The 15,079-nt window shown below is 45.0% G+C and overlaps 1 protein-coding gene and 1 long non-coding RNA gene across 2 annotated transcripts; one reads left to right on the forward strand and one right to left on the reverse strand.

Annotated features, from left to right (window-relative positions):
- Positions 1 to 942: 942 nt before the first annotated feature.
- LOC147890636 (uncharacterized) lies at positions 943 to 1,621 on the reverse strand. The gene is made up of 3 exons (XR_015542685.1): positions 1,534 to 1,621; positions 1,235 to 1,446; positions 943 to 1,140 (listed from the first exon to the last, which is right to left on the reverse strand). It is a non-coding gene; the product is annotated as an uncharacterized LOC147890636 (long non-coding RNA).
- A 7,593-nt stretch (positions 1,622 to 9,214) lies between these two features.
- LOC147890637 (pentatricopeptide repeat-containing protein At2g33680-like) lies at positions 9,215 to 14,223 on the forward strand. Its single transcript, XM_087390335.1, has 6 exons — positions 9,215 to 10,034; positions 10,245 to 11,752; positions 11,865 to 12,022; positions 12,178 to 12,496; positions 13,178 to 13,561; positions 14,011 to 14,223. The coding sequence occupies exons 1-6, from the start codon at positions 9,215 to 9,217 to the stop codon at positions 14,221 to 14,223; spliced, it is 3,402 nt and encodes a 1,133-aa protein (XP_087246461.1).
- Positions 14,224 to 15,079: the final 856 nt, after the last annotated feature.

Raw genomic sequence — 15,079 nt, forward strand, 5'->3', positions numbered from 1 at the left:
GTAGGTTTCCGAACCGAAAGATGATACAATTAGAACTATTTCTAAATCTATCAACAAGATAGATCAAAGCCTATAGAATCATCAGATGCACCAAATCATAATGTAGATAACATGCCATGTGTTCGAAAGAATCACTTATCAATAACATGTGCTCAATGGAAGGTTGGAGCTAACAAGGGTCTAGTGCATGTTCAATCGTCACTGACAACCCTAGATTAAACCTAAGTAATGTAGAGTTCCAAAAGTGGATGGAATCCAAAGGGCAGCTCTAGAGGTTCTAACACAAATCTATCCAATACCATTTAAATGATATTTCATGTACCATCTCCTTGGGATTCTCTCACATGTAGCCGCACTCAAGGTATACCATCAGCGTACCAACTAGCTCAAATCCATTATCCATTTCCCCCAAATGAACAAAACACATATGTTCTAGCAAGCAAGTACTAATGAGCCACCCTCTATCTTTGATTACAGTGGAATGCAAATGATGGAATAGCATCCACAAGACCCATATTTAACTAGTTCCACTCTGGAATCTCCACTCCAAAGATGCACTCAACCATAGATGATGTGGGAAAGTCTGCCCACATAATGCTTGCAGCTGACTTTGTTTCTTTGTCTTCAATTGTGATGGATGGAGGGCTTAGCAACTTAAGAAAATTCCTTACTTTCACATGAGACTTGAAGAAAAATCACATTCATATCAATAATCATATTCATGCCATTTTGATTAAAATACGCTTGCAAACTATTGAATACATATTGGTGCCGCTTTTCATCCACTAGTGACAAGTGCACATCCAGCCAGTCAACTCTCACTACCGTATGATATATAGCCTCCTCTGCAGCACCCAGTAGAAAACCAATGTCAAGCAAGTACTTGCAATGCCATCTACGGACATAATATTGGAAGCACCTTTGTTCCCTTACCATCTCCCCTCTCTGATTCTGTGTCATCAGATCCATTTCCCCCCTCATCTTCGTGACTACCCCTTCCTTTAACAACAATACCAAATTGCAACACCCTGCTTGCCTGCGACACTCTCCCATCATTCCTTCTCTTGGTACGTAGCTCCTTGGTAGTGGAACCAATGTCCCTTGTCCTCTTGCTTGGCACTTGCCTCCACATGACCAATTCTAAACCATGCATAAAAACGATGTTAATTCCAATGCATTCCTTGAAATATGAACGACACACTCAAGCAATGAACCGAGAGGAACACATATTTACCTTTGTGTAGCTCCTTCTCTGATTCAGGAACCTTATTGAGAGGATAATCCAACCACCAAGGGTATCTCTGCATCTCCCACTCTGACAACCCACTAGGGCACTATGACCATGTGTCAGGAAACATGCATAGTGGCGCTTTCCTTATCAACCAAGCATGGCACTCCACTGGCATCTCATTTAAAGCACGCTCTCCCACCAGCTTGAAAAACCACCTGCAGGCCATTCACATAACTATTAATCCATCATCATATACTATTATGTGACTTTCCATATGGACTAGAGCATCCAACATTCATTACCTGTACACTAGATGCCATACAAACATAGCCATTTGCGATTGCTTCTCCGCAACTAGTGAGCTCTTCATATCGCCTAGTATGTTATTGACAGGCATTTTATGAGAGAATGTTCCAGCATGATTTCAAATATTTGATTGCACAAACGATTTCCCAAAACCAAATTTCTCACCTACTTAGAAGGGGGAAAGAAAAACACATGCTAGAAATAAAATTTACATACACTAAATGCAAAAGAATGTACATGTGTTTATCCTCTCTAACCATGCCTTGAGTCGATGGTTTCCATCCCAAACTAGAAATTTATTTCCCTTTAGATTGACCCAATTTGGTCTCATATCTAGTTCATTCTCAAATTAATGGTTTACCAATTCCCATATAGGGCCTGCACGTTTCGATCCCATCTATCCAAGTGAGCTCCAACTAACCTGGACGCCCAAGTGACACCAACAAGTCACCCCTACTAGTCAAATATCTCTGCCAGGACACCTACATTGTCTCCCACCATCCCGATGGCCTCATTTATGATGAGCTTGCACAAGGGTATCAAAGGCACCTCCGTATCTTTCTTGACAACGAGTGTGTCCATGACATGCTGCAACAAGTGCACCTTGATGTGCTTTCCATATTGGTTACTTAGTTCTCTAGGAAGGCGGATATCTCCTGCCTCTTTACCTTCAAGCAAATGTTAAATTTTAGAAAATCAATCAATTATCAACCTCAATACCCAATAGCATCACATGAACAATACGATATCATAAATAATTTTTTACCATTCTGAACTATTTCATAACCTTTACCTTGAAGTTCATGTTTTCCACCTCTAGTCTCTACTGGTCCCTTCATTTTTTCAGATGCCTTACTTTTTTCTGATGTAGGAGGATTGGGTACTTCTTCCTCATTGATCCTCTCCAAGGAAGCATGGATGATTTTTTCAAGTTAGTTTTGTTAAGAAGCTAAAATTTTATATTGGCATCGAAAGTTTATATGCCCTTATAGAAATAAATGTTTGAAATATTCGCTAGAATTTGAAACTTTTATGCAAAAAAATTTAAAGTTTTGCCAGGATTTACATTTTTCCCTTCAAAATTCCAAAGAATATATATATAAAAGTACTACATTCTACTAATATTGTGAAACTAAAAAAATGATCTTGAAAACTTTCGCCAAGATTTGATATTAATATATAAGCATGGGTTCAATAAAAACATCCCTGCAAGGAAGATATCTGAGATGAAAGCACTGCTCCAGAGGTGACCTCTAGACCTTCTAACATTATAGTCTCCGTTGATCTCTGATGATATCGCAAGGAATAGCGAGCTCCAAGTCCATTGCTGGACTCCATTTGCAACATTTTAGGAAAGAACCATTCCATTTGAGTCAGTCTACTTGCACAAGATAATTCGCTTCCTTTCCATTTTTCATGCTTTTCTGCACATCTCTAGATATCTATAAGTCATTGAAGGTATCTAACCAAACTAATACCATTTAAACCCAAATTCACATGACCATTTAGAGAAATCATTCCATCCCAACCAAATTGTAGTAGTTTTTGCTCAACATTGTTTTAGAATTCAAAATTGTTGCATCAAAATCCTCAAAGACTTTCGGACATTTGATATTTTCTTCAAAATAGGATGTCTAGGGTGAGTAATTAAAGCCATGCTAAATATTGCTATAGGGGTTGTTGCTATATATTTTGCGTAGCTCTCATTATTTGGGGATCGATCATTTTGGATCCTGAATTCCATGGGTACACATTCCCATTTTAATAGAAATATGTCAAGAGGGCTAAGTTTTCTTGGGATCTTTATATGTTTAGTCTTACCTTCTAACACCCCAAACATTATGCTTATGATCTCTTACACACCTTTTCATCCCTGGCCATTCAAAATGTTTCTTAACAGGCTCCATATGGTTTCTAAATCCCAAATGTGCAACAATGGGTGGATCATGTAATTCATGTAGGATGGTCTCCTTAGTTTGGAGCATATTAGGAACACATATGCATTTCTTGAAAAACATTAAACCACCCCGCTATTGATAATGCCTCAACTTAGGACCCATGGGTCTTTCTTTTCTTAGGATTGGACCAAAGTAAGGATCATCCCTTAATTTAGTCTTGATCTCTTGGATCCATGACTTTTTAGCATTGATATAGCATAGACTTGGAGCATCAGCTATTACATTATCTCGTCCAGGTTTGTGTTGATATCAAAGTCATATTGTTGAATGGTGGCATTCCATCTTCTTTGCTTAGCATACAAGTCAAGCTATGTGAATATCCATTTTAAGCTTTGGTGATCTATGAATAAATTTAATTTTCTCCCTAGTAAGTAATGCCACAAATGTTTGAGGCACATACAATAGCAAGAAACTCTAGATCATGGGTCAAATAGCTCCTTTCTACTTCTTTTAGTTTCATAGATTCATAGGCTATGGGCCATTTTTCAGGGCTAAAAACACCTCTAATAGCTACTCCAATAGTATCAGTTTTCACGAGGAACACTTGGTCGAATTCGGCTAGCTTAAGTATGGGTGCTAAAGTAAGTGCATGTCCTCCGTTTGGCTCTAGGTTGAGCCATTTGCACCCAATGCAAATGGCCAAGCTGCCAGCCACTCGAGAGCTCTGTGGACTATTGGGCCATTTGGCTCTGCAAGATATAGTTTGCGCTCAGTGCAAATGGCATTTTTTCAAGCCCCAGGCCATTGCGGCCATTTGGCTCTGCTAAGAGCCATTTGTGCTCAGTGCAAATAGCATTTCAGCCACCACCAAGCCCTCTTGGGCTGTTTGATCTACCAGGAGCCATTTGCACCCAGCACAAATGGTGGTTTCTTCACAAATAGATGCACATTCTAGTGGACGAAGGCGAGGGAGGAACATTTCAAAAGGAGGGAGGACGAAGGCGAGGGAGGAAGGAGAATTGTAATTACCTTTGAGCTACATGCTGAGGGAGGAGTGATGAGGGAGGAGGTCGCAGGAGGAGTCAAGCGTGAGGAGTCGTGCACCAAGGGAGGAGCCACAAGGGTGGAGTGGTGAGGGAGAAGGCAAGATGAAGGAGGTGAGGGAGGAGATTGCACTGACTTGGACTCCTATAAGTCAACAAGCAGATTGGAATTAGGCATGGAAGAATCAAACAAATGACTGTACGTGATATGCACAAGAATTGTTATCTACTTGTTGTATCAGTGAGCACTTTGTATCTCATCTTGTTCTTGGAAAGAATAATCTACTGGTAAGCTTTCGGGTAGGCTCCGGGGTGGCAGAAGTGTGCCTAGTTTGGTTGGTCAAAGGTGACCAATTTTTTTACAAAATCTATGACAAATACAATAGTGTCACGGGGAAAATGGGTAAGGCACGTCCTGAACTGCTTATCCTGCCAGCTAATCGTGAAATTGTGAAGCACATATTTCCACATGGGGATTAGCTTCTCAACAATATTTGATTAATGTAGTTTGATATGAAAATATGATAGGAGTACTTCTTGCCACTTGAGCATATCATCAAAGAATCCAAGTACCCCTGCTTGCTCTATCCAATATCTGGCTAGGACAGTCCATGGTTGTGAAGTATACAACTTGAGGACCCATTTGGAGTATAAGTTGTCGCACTTCTGTTTGAACGGCTCAACACCCAGCCTCTTGGAGTGGTTACATATGACCATGGGAAAGCATGCCATTGTTGATGCCATACCATATCTTTGCCAAGCAATCCACCGCAGTGAAGCCGCCTTGCGCAAAGGGGAGGACTATAGAAGCAAAGACAAGCATTGGAGACAATATATGCTTAAGAAGTGTGATCCTGCAAAGTAGAGTAAGTTGTCTTGTGTGCCATTTGTCGAATCAGGTTCTTACCTTTTAGAGCAGCCAATCCATACGATGCTTCATGGATACCCCAAGACCTACTGGACAAGCTAGGTAACGAAACACTTCTCCCACCTTTGTGTGTGTAAAACCATACTGCATCAACTAGTTTGGCGGACGATCGTAGTGTAAACAAAGAATTGTAGTCTTCATGCTATTTATCCTAGAATCCGAGATAGTGGCAAAATCCCCATACAATTGTAATAGCTTATCAACATTGCTCGGCCTTTTCAGCCTTCAAGAAATTGGAATTATCATCTGCAAAAATTTGAGCAGAGAGGTGTATTCCATCGTGTAGTGGCAAACTAAATAAAGTCCTCTGTTTATGTGATGATCAATCTGTTGCAACAGAGGTTGTATGGCGATGGCATATAATAGTGGCACAAGTGGACACCCTTGGCAGATTGAGCGACATAGAGGAAAATCATTATAGAAATATCCATTGATAGAAACAATGGCAGTAGCATTAGTGAATAGAGCTCTTGTCATGTTACAAAAACCACTCCCAAAGCTAAGCTTTGACATCACCTTGACGATAAAAGACCAACCGATGCCATCATAGGACCTTTTTAAGGTCCAAGTTCAGTAGCAAACTTAGCAGGCTGCTGCCCAGCTAGCATTTCTAGAAATGCAACCCTGTGAAGGTTTGAAGGTCTTCTTTAATGCAACTTAATGCAGGTTGTAGGTTGTCACATCCAATCCCATAGCTAGTAGACTTTTGGGCCAATGAGGAGCTTTGGGCATTGCAAGGCGGAGCCAGAATCTTGAAATTTTAGGATGCTGAGCTAGAGCTACAATGTCAGCCTAGCATCCTCACCCAACCCTAGCCCTCCATGGGGCTGTGAGGCTTGCCTACTAGTGGGGTTGAGATAGCCACACTAGCATGCGCGGGGAAGTGCTCTTAGAAGCCACTGCATGCTCAATCGCAAGCAACATATTGAGTATAGCATCATGTATGTTCCAAACCCATACTACCGCGCATGCAATACCCAAGCCAGTATAAATTTGATGCACATAGCCATTGCTTTTGCTGGGATTTTATAAGTCGCATTAAGCATTGTAAGCGGGACCAATCACTTGGCTTGTCCGACTAATAGAATTTGGGATGAGCTTTATGACTCCCTGGTTCATGGACACTGGCAACCTTCCTTCCCTAGAAAAATGGTTCAGCAATGCCGTTAAATCACTTTTGCACAGGTTCCACTAATATTCGAGAAAAAATCCACAGGAATGCCCATCACGTCACTTAGCTCGAGAGCTTTTGACCCTATACAGAGCGGAGGTAGACCTTGCTCAGGTTTCAGCTAAGCTTCAATGGTGGTAAGTGCGATTCCGCCTCCAAGAACAACCATTGAAGCATGAGTACCTCCTCTGTTAAAGATAGTGTAAATTGCAATATCCACATAGGGCATAGGGGCAAACCCTAACCCTAATTCTAAGGGGTTCACATGTATATCTTCATGTTCATTGTCAATACACTTAGTGTACAAGTAGCTATATCATGTGCACTCCTCTCTCTCTCTCTCCCTCTCTCACTTCCGCTATCATCCTCCTGGGTTATAAATGGGACTGTGTCTTTCAAGAATTGGTCTACTTTAAAATCATAATCGGGAGGCGATTGCGGACAAGATCCAACAACATTAGAAAGATGGGAGACTTTTTGCAAACACAATTCCCATCTCCAGACAGGACACTCCCGAATTCATTGAGCCGTTGTTGCATCATGTTCCATGTAACCCATTGATGAAGGCTATATAGAAATTCAAAGCAATGACATCAATGAATCATGTTGAATGATTTAAACAAAGCCAGTAGAGTCACTGGCAGATAAAGACCACCCTCACCCTTCCTCTTACAAACTCAAAGAATAAACCTGCTCAACATATCATCAAACAACTTCATATTCAACTCCTCAATCAAAATAGACACATCAAGAACTGACAACATGCCATGCATCAAAGCTATGCCTCACCCAATTATCCTATTTTAGCTCCAATTCAAACCACCCTTCTTAACTTCCTTCTCCAAACACCAATCCAATGGCAAAAGCCAACAATAGACCCTACACCAACATAAGCAAAACCCTTCATACCTACAAAAAACAAAAAAACAAACGACTACATAAATGCACCTCCATAATCACGAAAATCCTCATCCCCAACACCTTCTGAAGGAGACACAAACTTCTCAAGAACCATATCGCCCCCCTTGTCCAAACAGATGTCCAAACAGATAACCAAATTACCACCACCAGCAAGGCAAACCCCCAACATCAACTTCATCACCAGGAACACTGCCCAAACAACATCACCAACGACATCCACTTGACTCAAACACAGTGAGAAAGAAGGAGCATCAGCCAAGGACCCCATCAGATGCACACAGACGACGAACCAATAGAAACAAGAGCATGAGACACGAAGGCCATCAAACACAAGGACCAGAATAAGACACGAACAAGCCATGCGATCCCTACCATTTAGAGAATGTGACAGCACAACAATGAGTGGCTAAACACTTGCACCCACTTGTACATTTAGCCAATCACAACTAAGCATGTGCCACTTGCCTCCACTCCACTCACACAATCAACACACGCACATGACACATTTAATGAACACACAAACTAATCAAAATAAGGCCACTAATCGACCAAAACCATAAAACTCACCTTGCAACTAACACGTGTCAGTTGTGGCTCCATTGTCACCTCCCTGGGAGCCTTGACACTTGATTGTGATGCAGATTTCCGGCCACTTCTCGACGAGATATGCCGATCCCGAGCATTTCCCTCCTAGCTTGTTTAAACATTGGCTTCTACAATAAACAAAAGATTGGATGATTGGGTGTCCCCCCATATGAGGTAAAAGTTGTGCGGCACCTTGCAAGTTGCTAAGTACGGGTGTGCAGTCAAGGCGCGGCAACAGGCGGGGTGGGTGGTGTGAATCGAGCCTAAGAGTGTACACCCTGCTGCCATTATTTCTGGGGGTTGAAAACAAAATTCAAACCGGCCAAGGAGGGATGAAGCCATTGAATATGAACGCCAATATCCAGGTGAGTTTTGCATTAAGTTGCTCTCATCTTGGGCACATGTGCTCTTTTTGCTCCGATTGCAGGGCGTTTTGACTGTTTTATGCTGACGTCTTCCATCGGCTGGAAGTCGGAAGGTCTAATGCTGCCTGCCGGTGCCTATCCGACTACACAGATGACCAATCAGAAGCTCCCAGCCCCACCTATCTGCTCAGAGTGCCTCCACCTATCTGGCCAACTCCGGCAGCCATGTGCCCGTAACTCTGATAGCATCTGATAGGCAGCAATTTAACGGAATGCAATCTCAGAAATGAACATAGAACTCAACCGGAATCCCAACTCGTGTGTCTTGGCATTTTAAACGGTCGCTTTAGAAGAATTGAACCTTAAACATCTCTCCATGCCGCGCTGCAGGTCGGGATGTTCAATCGGAGGTTCCCAGTGATTGCACTACGTTGTTCCTCCCACACCGTAGCAAATTGTTTGGATTCCCTGAAACTGTCCTGACAGACCGATCACCCTTTCGATATCCTTCCTGCACACCGAGGTGTTCGCAAATTTTCTTTTGAAGTCGATCAAATCGCGCAAAGTTTCAGCCTCTTTAGATTGCCCGATCAAGTTCTAATTTGATTCTTACAGGCATGGTGCCTTCGTTTGCCCACTTCTCGCAACATATTAACCCATCGTGCTACGGCCTTGTTGTGTTTCATCATCAGCATCAGGCATGCCTCATCTTGCGATTGAGCCCCTAATTTTGGAGAGAAGGCAATCGTACAGGGTAGGCTGTTGCATGCCTACAGGGGCGAATGTCTCAGATTGGTCGGGCTCTCAGGCTAAGGATAGGCGAATAGACTTTGGTAGGCATAACGGCAAGGACTTGAGGTCGTCGCTCGTCCCCTATTTGAGGTGGATGGCCACCAAGCGATCACGCAGTATGTCGAAGCTTGGTAAAGAGCTAGGAACCACCAAGGCCTGTTATATGCTGATGCTAGATGGGCGCCATCATAGGAATCAAGACTGCGGTCCTGAAAGTATGAATGCTGATGTCCTCAGTCAACTGGGACCAGAGACAGATCATACTATCTATGCCTTGCTTTTGAGGCATTGTGCCAGTGCCAAGGCCCTGTCTGACGGCAAAGGTGTGCATGAACACATGAGCACGCGTGGATATGATTGCAATAGATTTTTGAGTAACCTGCTTGTCCAAATGTACAGTAAGTGTGGGAGCTTGGAGAATGCACGTGCTGTGTTTGACAAAATGGTCCATCGGAATTTGTACTCTTGGAACATTATGATCGCAGCATATGCCCAGAAAGGGAGTCTGGGTGATGCGAGGGCAGTGTTTGAAGAGATGCCACAGCGGGATGTGGTCTCCTGGAATGCAATGATTGCTGCATTTGCCCACAATGGGCACGGCAAGGAGGCCCTACAACTGTTTGGTCATATGCAGGCTGAAGGCTTCGAGCCAAACAAGATCACCTTGATCTCTACTCTGGATGCATGTGCTACGGCCACAGCCCTAGAAGAGGGTCGAATCATGCATGCTATTGTTTCTGAGAATGGATGGGATCTGGATGTTATTGTGGGGACAACCCTTGTCAATATGTATGGTAAGTGTGGGAACCTAGATGATGCAAGGGCAGTGTTTGCAGAAATGCCACAGCAGAATGTGGTCTCCTGGAGTGCCATGATCACAGCCTGTGCCCAGAATGGGCATGGCAAGGAGGCCTTGCAACTTTTCGGTCAAATGCAGACTGAAGGCTTCAGGCCAGACAAGATCACCTTCATCTGCGTTGTTGATGCATGTCCCAGTTTGGCAGCAATAGAAGAGGGGCGACTGATCCATGCTACTGTAGTTGGCAATGGATGGGAGTCGGATGCTGTCGTGGGGACAGCCCTTGTCAATATGTATGGCAAGAGCAGCAGCATAGATGATGCAAGGGCAGTGTTTGCAGAGATTCTTCAGTGGAATGCAATCTCTTGGAGTGCCATGATCTCTGCATGTGCCAAGAATGGGCATGGTAAGGAGGCCCTGCAACTCTTTTATCAAATGCAGGGCGAAGGTTTCGAGCCAGATAAGATAGCCTTTGTCTGTGTCATGGATGCGTTTACTAGTGTGGCAGCCCTAGAAGAGGGTCGATCCCTCCATGCTATTGTTACTGGCACCGGATGGGAGTCAGATGTTGTTGTGGGAACAGCCCTCGTCAATATGTATGGCAAGTTTGGTAACTTAGATGATGCCAGGGCAGCATTTGCAGAGATGCCACAGTGGAATGTGATTTCCTGGAATGCCATGATCTCTGCATGTGCCCAGAATGGACATGGTGAGGAAGCCATGCAACTGTTTGGTCAAATGCAGGCTGAAGGCTATGAGCCAGACAAGACCACCTTACTCTGCATTGTGGATGCATGTGCTAGAGTCATAGATCTAGAGGAGGGTCAAGTGATCCACGCGACAGTTGCTGGCAACGGATGGGAGTCAGATTATATCCTGGGCACATCTCTTGTCAATATGTATGGCAGGTGCAGGAGCCTGGATGATGCGAGGACAGTGTTTGCGGCGATGCCACAGCAGGATGTGGTCTCGTGGAGTGCCATGATTGCTGTGTGCACCCAGAATGAGCACGGCAAGGAGGCCCTACAAGTGCTTGGTGAAATGCAGGCGAGAGGCTTAGAGCCAAACAAAGCCACCTTCATCTGCGTTGTGGATGCATGTGCCAGTGTGGCAGCCCTGGAAAAGGGTTGGATGGTCCATGCTACCGTGGCTGTCAATGGATGGGAGTCAGACGTCGTTGTCAAGACAGCCCTGGTCAATATGTACGGCAAGTGTGGGAGCCTGGATGATGCAAGGATAGTGTTTACAGAGACACCACAGCAGGATGTGGTCTCCTGGAATGCCTTGATTGCTGCGTGTGCCCAGAATGGGCATGACAAGGAAGCACTGCAACTGTTTGGTCAAATGCAGGTTGAAGGCTTTGAGCCAGACAAGATAACCTTTATTTGCATTCTTACTGCATGCAGTCATGCAGGTCTGGTTGCTGATGGGAGGCGATACTTTGCCTCTATGAAAAGAGACCATGGCATAACCCCCTCAGTGGAGCATTATTTGTGCATGATTGATCTTCTTGGGCGAAGAGGACTAGTGGAAGAAGCAGAGGACCTGATCATGAGTATGCCATTTGAACATGATCCTTCAGCATGGTTGAGTTTGCTTTCATCATGCAGAATCCACACTGATGTGGAGCGTGCTGCACGTGCTGCAAATTCTGTGTTCGAGCTAGATCCAAGAAATGGCTCACTATATGTATTACTTGCAAACACATCACATGTATCCTCTGCGATGGCTGATTCTCTGCTAGCAAACATATAACATGTATCCTCTGCATGATGCAGTGGCATGGCTGATTGTGCTATTCAGTGTACATGTCCCTAGTTTGTAGGGCTCTCCTCTTCTGAGCCCTACAAGTTGGACTGCAGTTACAGCAACAGGGAGGTCCAGGGATCCAGTGTGTTGGGCACTCAAGGCTGCAGGTCTTCCACCAGGGAGAAGAGGAGTGCCAGAAAGGCATCATTACAGCCAGCCCGCTGAAGCTCTTTGGTGAGCATGCAGGCTAGCCTGCTACAGGTCCACATCTAGGCAGCACATTGGTGGGACACTGAGCATACATTCGTATCAGGTAGTCCATTTTGGAGCAATTGCAATAGACAATTTAGCTGTTGTATTTATCTGTGCATTGTTCAAGATCTGTGAAGGTGGTCAGGGGTCAACTGGCAGCAGTTGGTCACAAGGTTGGACCCGGTCCAGTTGCTAACACATTGTGGTGGGCCATTCCAGCCCACTGCAGGCTGCCAAACAGGTCCTCAGGATGCATGCCAGGGCACTCTGAAGGGCAGCAGCAAGGGCAGAGAATCCAAGATCTGTTCCAGCCTCCAGAAGCTGATCTGTGGACTTCCAGCAGGGTGTGACAGGCACCAGAAGCAGCAGTGGAATTTAGCCTACTTGAAGAGCTCAGGAACCGAGCAGATCACCATAAAGGCAGAAAGTGCAATGAAAGAGGCCGGGGCTGAATTGGTGAAGCGCCAGAGATGGCAGGAAAAGGGGGAAAAGAGGAGAGGGGAGAGGGAAAGGGAGAGAGAGATGAAGGGGAAGAAGGAGAGGAAGGAGTAGAGAGAGGAAGAGAGAGAGATAGAGAGAGATTGGGAGAGAGAGTAGGCAGCACGTAGGAGGAAGGAGGAGGTAGTAGATAGGATTAGATATTACATCAAAAGGTGCTTAGTAGGGGGTGGATGGGGACTTATATAGTCCCTCCACATTTTCCACCTATAGGGCCTCTAACTTGACCCTTTTCCCCCTTCATTACAGCCATCCCTTACCATAGAATTTTGCCCTCAAAATTTCACAGCATGGCTGTCCAAAAGTGTAGCAAACAGCAACTACTAATCAATCCGGTAGGAGATAGGGGTGGTCTTGGACAATGCTTTCTGGCTGCCATGAATTTTCATCCTTGGGGAGTCCCCGCCACTTGATAAGATACTCTACTAGGCCTTGTTTCGGAGTACATGGTCTCTGAAACCCACAATGCGCTCCGGGACATAGAGGATGTGGCCCTCTTCATCCATAGGTGGCAATTGAGGAAGAACATGGACATGCTGTCCAACATGTGGTTTCAGCAAAGACACATGGATAGTGTTTACAGAGACACCACAGCAGGATGTGGTCTCCTGGAATGCCTTGATTGCTGCGTGTGCCCAGAATGGGCATGACAAGGAAGCACTGCAACTGTTTGGTCAAATGCAGGTTGAAGGCTTTGAGCCAGACAAGATAACCTTTATTTGCATTCTTACTGCATGCAGTCATGCAGGTCTGGTTGCTGATGGGAGGCGATACTTTGCCTCTATGAAAAGAGACCATGGCATAACCCCCTCAGTGGAGCATTATTTGTGCATGATTGATCTTCTTGGGCGAAGAGGACTAGTGGAAGAAGCAGAGGACCTGATCATGAGTATGCCATTTGAACATGATCCTTCAGCATGGTTGAGTTTGCTTTCATCATGCAGAATCCACACTGATGTGGAGCGTGCTGCACGTGCTGCAAATTCTGTGTTCGAGCTAGATCCAAGAAATGGCTCACTATATGTATTACTTGCAAACACATCACATGTATCCTCTGCGATGGCTGATTCTCTGCTAGCAAACATATAACATGTATCCTCTGCATGATGCAGTGGCATGGCTGATTGTGCTATTCAGTGTACATGTCCCTAGTTTGTAGGGCTCTCCTCTTCTGAGCCCTACAAGTTGGACTGCAGTTACAGCAACAGGGAGGTCCAGGGATCCAGTGTGTTGGGCACTCAAGGCTGCAGGTCTTCCACCAGGGAGAAGAGGAGTGCCAGAAAGGCATCATTACAGCCAGCCCGCTGAAGCTCTTTGGTGAGCATGCAGGCTAGCCTGCTACAGGTCCACATCTAGGCAGCACATTGGTGGGACACTGAGCATACATTCGTATCAGGTAGTCCATTTTGGAGCAATTGCAATAGACAATTTAGCTGTTGTATTTATCTGTGCATTGTTCAAGATCTGTGAAGGTGGTCAGGGGTCAACTGGCAGCAGTTGGTCACAAGGTTGGACCCGGTCCAGTTGCTAACACATTGTGGTGGGCCATTCCAGCCCACTGCAGGCTGCCAAACAGGTCCTCAGGATGCATGCCAGGGCACTCTGAAGGGCAGCAGCAAGGGCAGAGAATCCAAGATCTGTTCCAGCCTCCAGAAGCTGATCTGTGGACTTCCAGCAGGGTGTGACAGGCACCAGAAGCAGCAGTGGAATTTAGCCTACTTGAAGAGCTCAGGAACCGAGCAGATCACCATAAAGGCAGAAAGTGCAATGAAAGAGGCCGGGGCTGAATTGGTGAAGCGCCAGAGATGGCAGGAAAAGGGGGAAAAGAGGAGAGGGGAGAGGGAAAGGGAGAGAGAGATGAAGGGGAAGAAGGAGAGGAAGGAGTAGAGAGAGGAAGAGAGAGAGATAGAGAGAGATTGGGAGAGAGAGTAGGCAGCACGTAGGAGGAAGGAGGAGGTAGTAGATAGGATTAGATATTACATCAAAAGGTGCTTAGTAGGGGGTGGATGGGGACTTATATAGTCCCTCCACATTTTCCACCTATAGGGCCTCTAACTTGACCCTTTTCCCCCTTCATTACAGCCATCCCTTACCATAGAATTTTGCCCTCAAAATTTCACAGCATGGCTGTCCAAAAGTGTAGCAAACAGCAACTACTAATCAATCCGGTAGGAGATAGGGGTGGTCTTGGACAATGCTTTCTGGCTGCCATGAATTTTCATCCTTGGGGAGTCCCCGCCACTTGATAAGATACTCTACTAGGCCTTGTTTCGGAGTACATGGTCTCTGAAACCCACAATGCGCTCCGGGACATAGAGGATGTGGCCCTCTTCATCCATAGGTGGCAATTGAGGAAGAACATGGACATGCTGTCCAACATGTGGTTTCAGCAAAGACACATGGAAAACATCATGGATCTTAGAGGTCTGGGTAGCTCCAAGTGATATGCTACCTCTCCAACCTTGTGGATGATTTGTAAGGACCGTAATACCTATGAGCAAGCTTTGTGTTGGTATTATCTTTTAGTGAGGCATAAAGGTT

Source organism: Dipteris shenzhenensis, chromosome 19 (assembly GCF_047967505.1).
Source record: "Dipteris shenzhenensis isolate YYH24624 ecotype China chromosome 19, Dip_SZ_1.0, whole genome shotgun sequence".
Lineage (NCBI taxonomy): Eukaryota > Viridiplantae > Streptophyta > Polypodiopsida > Gleicheniales > Dipteridaceae > Dipteris > Dipteris shenzhenensis.